The 9,813-nt window shown below is 42.5% G+C and overlaps 1 protein-coding gene across 1 annotated transcript; it reads left to right on the forward strand.

Moving 5' to 3' along the window:
* The first annotated feature begins 1,059 nt into the window (after positions 1-1,059).
* Positions 1,060-8,424, forward strand: LOC124004031 (short-chain dehydrogenase/reductase 3-like). The gene is made up of 6 exons (XM_046312770.1): positions 1,060-1,721; positions 6,401-6,544; positions 6,895-7,014; positions 7,426-7,664; positions 7,758-7,883; positions 7,978-8,424. Exons 1-6 carry the CDS (start codon positions 1,527-1,529, stop codon positions 8,060-8,062), a joined length of 909 nt encoding a protein of 302 aa, XP_046168726.1. The 5' UTR covers positions 1,060-1,526; the 3' UTR covers positions 8,063-8,424.
* Positions 8,425-9,813: the final 1,389 nt, after the last annotated feature.

Raw genomic sequence — 9,813 nt, forward strand, 5'->3', positions numbered from 1 at the left:
GTGAGAAAGTGTATTATAAGTGAAATAATCTGTCTGTAACAATCGTTGGAAAAATTACATGTGTCATGAACAATGTAGATGCCTTAATTAACCGACTTGCCAAAACTATAGTTTGTTGACAAGACATTTGTGGAGTGGTTGAAAAACAAGTTTTAATGACTCCAACCTAACTGAATGTAAACTTCCGACTTCAACTGTAATTTAGGACATGTCCAAAATAAGTTGGTCATAGTCCCCTCATCCTACTTGTTCCTCTCACAGTTGTGAGGTGTCTGGGAATATTGTATGCAGTATAACTTTTGAGTAATGTAACCTGTGTATCACCTTAAACTGAACAAGGTTGTGTCTGGCATTCACTGAACTGTGGTTTATATTCCAGAGAGCTTCTACCCAGTCCTACTCATCTGAATATTCTGAACCAAGTTCCTGCTCCCAAGCCCTTTTAATAGTGTCTGTGGATGCCTCAATGTGGGCCTGTAGCACATAATAAAGTCTAGGATTGTTTGGCTTAATGTGGGATATGGGATATGTGTCCTTAAGAAATTCCTGATTTGGAGGTATCTGAAAGAATCTGCTGCTGGCATGTTAATTTATTTTGTTTCTTTGCTGCTTGCTCCTGCAGAATTTTGTGCTTCTTATTTTCCCTTCACTTTTTTCCACCAAATATTTTCGAATCCAGTCACTTGACACATCTACTTGCCGCCAGCTCTCAGTTTCAGAGATTGTGTGTGTGCACACAACCTGGATAATGCGACCAACCCCTTAAACCAGTTTGGGTGAATGTTGCCTCATCAAAGTGCCATCAAAGTAATCCAAGTAAATTATCAAAGCAGGTTATGCCACTTCTAAAGTGCATGAGAAACGTATCCAACTATTACTTATCAGAGAGTGGGAGCAACTGAAATATGCCTTCACAGCAGTGGTGGCCAACGTTTCTCGGGGGTGGGGAGCGAGACAACCATTCACAGCCGACACAGTCAATAAATATATTCCTCACCAGTCAACCTGTCAATCAGGATTAATGGTCTTTAAAAAACTCCCTTCAGATCGCAGGTCTTTCCAGCACTGCGAGAACGGGTAGCCAGAGCTCTATAAATTAAGCTGCCAGAGTCAGAGGCGGTAACGTCTAAAGGAAGGAACACAACACACTTGTTGTAGACGATTCCGTAGCGCATGCCTTTGGAGACACTCGCGCCTTCTTTAGGTTACTCGAGTTCAGTTTTGTTAAAAGTAACAAAATACTACCGGTGTAAAGAGGTATTGAATCAAATAACATAGTTTTGCCAGTATTCTGAATAAATCGAGAAACATGCTTGAGCTCCGTATATTGACGAGCTTATCAATTATCAAAGTGCTGCAGTAGCCTACTTTAGTCTGCTATTAGTTTTAACCCGATAATTACACAAAAGCCTAATATTGAACTCTGCTCTGCCAAGGACATCACGATTGGAGGATATCGTTACTGAACTTGTGTTTCTGTGTTCGAAAGTTGTTCTGAGAATTTAGGTTACTGTACAAGAAGTAACATGGATTTTAAGTGTTTGGGCTGTATGGTGCTGTTCCCCATCCACATTCTATACTACATATTGAAAGCAAGCGTGTGCTTACTGCAACCAAGTAGACGGAGAACCCTGACCAAGGAGGTGGTGCTGATCACAGGCGGGGGGCGAGGTATTGGTCGTCACCTGGCTAAAGAGTTTGCCAAGCAGGGCGCTAAAAAGGTAAATTAAACACATGCATGCGTTTAGTTTCTCAATGTTTTGTTTTTATTATGCAACTTTTTGCGCATTAAAAGTGAGTCGGGTCTACTTAGCCTAGACAATAGGAGTACTCAAAATAGCCCGTATTAGCCCACACCTGTGCAGGTTTTCATATCTTTTGAATTAGTACTTGTTAATTATATGGTTATAACAATGACTGAGTTCATACCCTGTACCAACCTGTACCTCTGAACACCTCCTGTGCTATACATAGTCTTATTTACACACATTTCTTGACAAAACTATTATTTTTTATTGATGTAGTACTGCCCCACCCCCATCCTCCTTTACCGAAATCTCCATGTTTGCCTAGGTACATTGTGAGGGCAAAGACATCAGTTTGCCCATTTGTTACTCCAATCTATTGTTTCTTCCAATATGAATGCAGGGTGTCGTGACATTAGGAGTAAATGGGCCATTGAGATTGCAGGACAGGGTTCTCAGTTTCGGTACAAGTTGCACAACAGAGTAGGTCAACCAGAGGGCATGTCTGCAGAAATCGATGGTCCCCCTCTGACCGTTTGACCGCTGCCATGATATAGTGAAGCACAGAATTATATTTGTTCATCCAAAGCTCCGGAATAGGAGTTATGGCTGAAAATGTATAGTGGATGAGATCAGGCATCATTCATGTCCAGAAGAAAGTTTTATTGTTGTATGACTGCCAGCAGAACTGATCAATTGATAACAACACCCTACTATGGATTTGGGATGAATGTGTGCTTCTTTTTTCTACTTGAAACTCTCTGAAGAAACATGTTTGAAAGCTAATCACATAATCCTCACAGAATAAGTGTTGTTGTTCATCTGGGACCAGCAAAGGAACACTTACCTATGCCAAGTGCCAACATAAAACATCACATTGCCAGAATAAAACAGATTCAGATGTGTTTTTCAAGCAAACCAGAAAGGCAGAAATGACCTTACATTGAGTTCATTATTGAGGTGAAATGAAGCCTACAGAGGAAGGTGACATGTTTTAGCTGCCTCGCCCATCCTAAACATTCACCATCCAGCCAGGGGTCTTATAAATAGCCTGTCTCCACCCCCATCCCCCTCCCTAACAAGGAGCAGTCACTTAGGTTTGAAATACCTCAGTGACTACATTGACAGTCCCCGCCAAGCCTCTACTACTGGTCAGATTACCCACTATTCCTATTATAACTTCCTTCAAACATTACACAGCTGAGTGCATAGTGAGCCACCGTGGTGTTCTGTTTGCTCTCATGTGTAATGGACAGAGTCCAGTCCATTTTACACCTCTCGGACACACAGATTGAGACATAATCATGTCACAAGGATTTCATATGAATACCACATCCCCCTTTTACAAATCAAAATCAAATCAAAAGATAGTTGCATGTTCTCCATGTAACTTAGACCAATAATGACTAGCTTTATGGATTGCCATGTTTCAAACGACAGAGTCGTAGTTGTTATTTAAGTAATAAGGCCCGAGGGGGTGTGGTATACAACCAATATACCATGGCTAAGGGTGGGTCTTTATGCACGACCCAACACGGAGTGCCTGGATATTGGTCATATACCACAAACCCCAGAGGTGCCTTATTGCTATTATAAACTGGTTACCAACGTAATTAGAGCAGTAAAAATAAATGTTTTGTCAGCATTCATGCCTCAAACGAACCGGTTTATAATTGCTGTTCTTTTATGTGGCCTTTTCCTCATGTAAAATTGCAGCTTATTACTGTCTGAGCTAAAAAAAAATAAAAACATTTTTTTTTTAAAGTTAAAGTGCTTTGGCCTCGCTCATCATCCTTCCATCAACATCTTCTCATGGAAGAACCCGGAGGAAACCTGTGGCTTTTAAAAGCTATCATTTGCTTCTTCACAACAAAGGGGAGTCAGTTTTGAAACTCAATATTTTGCTCATAATATTGTGAACATGTGGAAGAAGTACAATTTAGAAAACTAAGAGATAATGCAATCTTTCTCAGCCCTGGCTTCTCATCTGGAGAACTGGGAACATATGCCTCTACTCAGGTTGATTAGTTGAAGCACTATATAGTGTGTCTTTGTGTGTGTGCTTGTGTGTGTGTTTGTGCTTGTGTGTGTGTGTGTGCAGGAAGCACGCTGCTCCCAGCTGGGTATTGCCCTGCAACTGACCCTGCTATCTCTGCACTAATTAGACAGCAGCAGGACAGGCGACTGCCTCCTGAACTCCCAAAGCCCTGTCTCCCTGTTTGCCCCTATCCTCTACAGCTGCTGTGAAGAGAAGGGTTCATGCCCATCCTTGAACCCAGGTTTTCCCTTGTGAAATATAATTGTGTTGTGGTGTAGGCATGTGGATGACCACACCGCCAGTTCATCATTGCACCCTGACACATCAGCCCTCTGTAATGGCGAAGACTTACTGTCCTTGAATAGACCATCAGTTTTACACAATTGGTGAATGTTGTTTCATCTTGTCAGATATGGCACTTCAGAGTAATCACTGGTTTATCAGAGATACTTAGTCACCTGATGTGAGGGAATTTAGAATTAGTTTTACCTCAACACGTAGGCATCCTAAACTGATAGCTCAAGATTTAACTGGCCATTGTTTGTGTTGGCACTGGCAGATAAGCATAATGAATTAAATAACAGGAAAACACAGTGTGAATACTGTTAGGATGAAATCCTATAAAAGGCTTTCAGTCATTTAACTAGACCCACTTGCCACTTGTCCATCTCTTCTGATTACTAAAATGGGCTGGCAAAGGAAGCAAACAAAAAAGCAAACAAAGACCCATCCAGTGGAAAGACAACCATGTTGAAGTCTTGGAACTGATAGAAACTACATGTCATGCAGATTGTGATCGTCCCACTCAAATGAATGAAGGCCCCAAAGCAAACGTTTCACTTTAAAGTCTCATTCGCTTAGTGCTTCCATTATGTAAATCACAGACAGCTGATCAGATTGCCCTAGATGTGGTGTTGCAGTAAAACAAGACAGATAGCAGCAAAACCTTAGGCAACCTTTGGAAAGCTATGCATGTTTGAGAGGTTGAGATATACTATCCTCCTATTAATTCCTAAAGAAATATGTGCTTATAGCCCTTGGCTGTCACTGTGCTCTTCTCCATCAGGACAAGGATGTCACTGTGACCTGTACTTGTGTTTAAGTGATCTTCCCTATTAGAATTAGGATTGTTATAGTAACACAACATTGATATCATACTGTAAGGGTGGGTGAAAGACATGCAAGTTCTTGCACACACCCAGACACACACAAACACACACATACACACAGGATCACTTTCTTTCTGCTCAAATATTAACCTGGGTCACAGGCAACCAGCCAAGCCATACATTGGCCCCCTCAGTACTTCACACACTCACTGTTTTCAGACTCCCTGACCAGAAATGACTGGGCTCATGTGCCCAACAGGCTGTGTAATCTCTTTGAGAATGTGTGTTTGAGAGATGGGGGGGCTCGACACCTTATTTCATTACCTTTCCCTGACCCCAAAGACTGACAGATCTAATTGCCCAATCGCTGCCCCCCACCTCCATCCTACCCCATGTTCTCTGCTCTAATGACTGAGCTTCATTTAGCCTCACCAGGCTGATGAAGAGACAGTTCATTCATACATCAACTCCACCCGCTTTATCTCACTCTAAAACTATTTGTTGCACCTAAAAATGGCCTCTCTGTTCTATGAATTAAATGAACATTTCAACCAAATGATGTCTTCTCATCCTTTTGGACCAAATGCTGAAAACATGAAATGTCTATGCACTTATTGAGAGCATGAGTTGTTGGTATAGTTATTTGGTTTTGGCTACCCATTGTTAGCTTCGGAGCAAAGAGAGTAAAAACTCAAACGGACGACTAGTAAAAGCTCAAACCAAGGTTTACTCAACCCATTGGGTGCTTTAGCTGCAGACACAACATACAAGTCACACAAGCACATATTTATACCTTTTGACTAGGAGTCACCTCTTTGTATGTCTAAGATAAACATCCTTCTCTGTTGTTAGGCAGAAACTCCGTAGGTTCCTCTTACTGGTATTGTCATGGTCCTCCCTAAGTTTAGAACCTTCATAATCCTTGAAGTGTGTGTGTGTGTGTGTGTGTGTGTGTGTGTGTGTGTGTGTGTGTGTGTGTGTGTGTGTGTGTGTGTGTGTGTGTGTGTGTGTGTGTGTGTGTGTGTGTGTGTGTGTGTGTGTGTGTGTGTGTGTGTGTGTGTGTGTGTGTGTGTGTGTGTGTGTGTGTGTGTGTGTGTGTGTGTGTGAGATAGGACAGTAGTTCCATTAGATGGTCTTCGGGGTGGGCCTCTCTGGCCCCCCTCCCAGAGGTTTCATCTCTCTTCAACTGTTGACCGTATTTCGAGTTGAGTTCCACATCCTTCCTTGTCCTAGTTCCACAGCAACTGGCCTGCGTTATCAGGAACTGAGACTAGACTGTTGCTCTTTGCCTACTTCCTTAAGAATATTAATATCCATGTTTAATAACATGTTTAATAATTCATAATACATTTCTGTCTCACTCAGTAACTTTCAAGCAGCTGAGTTACTTGTTCGCCTTCTATTCAGAGCATATTACATAGAGTATAACACAACTTCATTGTCAGTCATTTTCTAACCCTATTTTGTAACCCATGGCTAGTTTACCTTCAATACGTTTCCTTTCTTAGGTGATCCTGTGGGGCCGCACAGAGAAGTGTCTGAAAGAGACATGCGAAGAGATCTCCCAATCAGGAACAGAGTGCCACTACTTTCTGTGCGACGTGGCCAATCGGGAGGAGGTTTACAAGCAGGCCAAGGTGGTCAGAGAGAAGGTATGCTGTTTACAGTAGATCCATAGTAATTCCAATGAGCTATTTTTATCCACACAAATAAAAAAAGTTGTTTTGAGCCAGTGAAACCCTCACTGGTCAAGGTTTCTATCACTGCTGTTTACTTCCCTCCACAGAACTGGCAGGGGTTCATAGCTCCTTAATTCCTCTTCACCATCTGACACATAGATTACACCTCAATTGCAATGTCTAGTGTTGAATACGACTGTCTGTCAGCTCTACTACATAACTTCATATGAAAAGAAAGTAGGTGGAAAGTGGATAACTTCTTAATAGGAGAAATAGAAACGCAGTCTTTTTTTTGACGTTTGTTATGTTATTCTTTTCCCCAGGTGGGAGATGTTACGATCCTGGTGAATAACGCTGCAGTGGTCCATGGGAAAAGTCTGATGGACTGCGACGATGACGCTCTTTTGAAATCTCAACACATCAACACAATGGGGCAGTTCTGGGTAAGTGTTGTTGAGGTTTAGAGAGGTGTGGGTTTCCTTATAGATAGATCAATCTTATCATTCTCCACAAGTGCTTTTAGTGGCCAATAACCCTGCATGTTGACAGAGGTGGGCGCCCAGCAGGCATGTCAGTCTCAGCTTCACTTACATGAGTATAGTGGTATTTCCAAATGATAGGCTTACTGCTTCAGCCCCTTGGTAGAAAATCAGAAGGCCTATGGCACTCTGTTTGAATATAGATCAAACTGTCAGGTTGTGTGCAGACAGAAATGCAATCATCAGCTAAAAATACATGTATACTCAATCTGTGGCTCCACTCGGGCCTGCTTCCCCTGTGTGTCTCTATTTCATGTCTTTAACAACTTATTTTCTCCCATATCCACCCACCCTCCCCTTTTCTCCCCCATCCAGACTACAAAGGCCTTCCTGCCACGGATGCTGGAGCTCCAGCATGGCCACGTAGTCTGTATAAACTCCATCCTCTCCCAATCGCCCATCCCTGGGGCCATAGATTACTGCACCTCCAAGGCCTCCTCCCTGGCCTTCATGGAGAGCCTGACTCTGGGCCTGCTGGACTGTCCCGGGGTGGGTTGCACCACCGTGCTCCCCTTCCACACCAACACTGAGATGTTCCAGGGTATGAGAGTCAGGTGAGCAACATGATTCTTCACACCCTAGTTTAGATGAAACCATGTATTGCAGTTACTGCATACCTAACCTTGCTGGTTTTTCTGGTCCTGTAGGTTTCCAGCGCTCTTCCCTCCCCTCAAGCCAGAGACAGTTGCTGAAAGGACTGTGGATGCAGTCAGGACTAACACAGCCTACCTTTACATGCCCTGGACCATGCATGCTCTCGTTGTCCTCAAAAGGTAATGCCTCATGTCATTTTGACCAATTCAAAGTACAACACATGTTTTTCACTCATGGGTAACCCCCTATCTCTGTATTTTCTCCACACCCTAGCTTTATGCCACAGGCTGCACTTGAAGAGATCCACAAGTTTTCGGGAACCTATACCTGCATGAATACATTCAAAGGGAGGACATAAACACAAATGATCCTGAATGTCATACATATCAGAGGAACCTCATTAACTCCAGAGGATGTTGAAGGGAAGTATACATGGGCTACAGGACATTGGGAAACAGTATGCAGCAAAGTGCCATGGGGACTTCAGCATGTATCGTTGCTTCGGCAGATAACTTTAGCTTACAAGCTGCTGGAACTTATCCTGGTCACATTCTTGATCTCTTGTGTGTAGTTGGACGGACTTAATACCATTCACACATTGAACATAAGCCATGCAAAACTTGCCTGGATCAACAGTCATTTTTTTGATGATCCTTTCTTTATCCTACCAATAATGTGTCTTTGAATGGAATTACATGAATAAAATAATTTTTCAGAGAACCAAGGTGTCTCTTTGTGCATGTAGACTGGAAAATGTCTACTGAGTTAACTGGATGATTCTCACATGGTAGAGAATGATAACACAGTTATGCAAACCATGAGATCTTTGACCATGCCAGGATGTGTTGTCAAAACAGCACATGAGCAGCATTCATTGGAAGGCAAGACAAATCCATACACTGCTCACTTATACACTATGAAGAAGATTAGGGCCGGGATTAAATCCAAAACGCCGTTAAATGGCATTTGACATTTAAAGGCCATTTCTAAGCCGACATCTGTAGCGTTGACGATAAATGCGCTAACATTGCCTTTAAAAGTAGTGTCGACGACTAGAGTGCTCGGATTGAATCCCGTCCACAAGTTGTTGCATGCTGGAAAATAGTTAACCATTAAACCATTCATCTTTTATAGAATAATTGAAAACATGGTTCAAAAAGGCCCTGCGAGATGTATCCCTGATATCATCAAAGAGAACCTTGTAAATTACAGTATGTGTGGTGTCGGGGAAAACCTGATTTAGAAGGACAAGCCTTCATCTTCCAGAGTGGAGGTATTTAATGATTACTAAATAGGCCTTGGTTATCTTTATGACATCAGGGGAAAAATGTACAGTTATCTTTGCCCTCCTTGCTGTGTGAGAGAGACCCTTCCTCTAGTTAAAGTGATGCTCTGAAATGTTCTATAATTTCAGCTAGTAGTTTTGAATGTGGTGCTCACAAGACAAGACGGGTCCCCGTTTTTGTGTACAATGTGTACACAATGTACAATGTACACTTGTGTACTTACAATTTGTATGATATGTTATGAATCCAATTCATACAATATGTTAGACATTTGTTGTGCTTAAGATCCTGGACTGCATCTTTAATAAAGTGATCAGATAAACACCCAGAGCTGTGTTGCTGCTTTGCCTTCTGTCTGAGCAGAAGGCAAAGCAAGCGCACACACAAAGCCCCAGGCCAACCAATAAGAAAACTGTAAAAACAGGGAAAGTGTCTACCCTTTGGCTGCCAGACAAGACTCATAAACATTCATTTGAATCCCAGCGAACCATAAATACCCTACTGTGTGCTCAAGATAGGGTCGTTCATTATGATTAGTAGGTGACCCTCACCGCACTGGTCAGAGGGAGAGAGAATGTGCTCTGCTGGGAGAAAACCTGAGCCTCTGTTAAGGGCCTGTTTTTCCATTCCCTGACTGGGCTATAGTTGTTGCTAAAGAAGAGGGAGAAGACTGAGGCATGTTGAGACTGAACTAGGTCGATGAGGGAGCTATGTAGTGCAAGTATGATGGAAGAGAGCAAGGTTAGCCAAATGGTGGATAAATCAGAGGGAGGCTTGGGAAGATACACACAAACACAAACAGTCTTTGAGCCTGAGGTACCAG

Source organism: Oncorhynchus gorbuscha, linkage group LG18, assembly GCF_021184085.1.
Source record: "Oncorhynchus gorbuscha isolate QuinsamMale2020 ecotype Even-year linkage group LG18, OgorEven_v1.0, whole genome shotgun sequence".
NCBI lineage: Eukaryota > Metazoa > Chordata > Actinopteri > Salmoniformes > Salmonidae > Oncorhynchus > Oncorhynchus gorbuscha.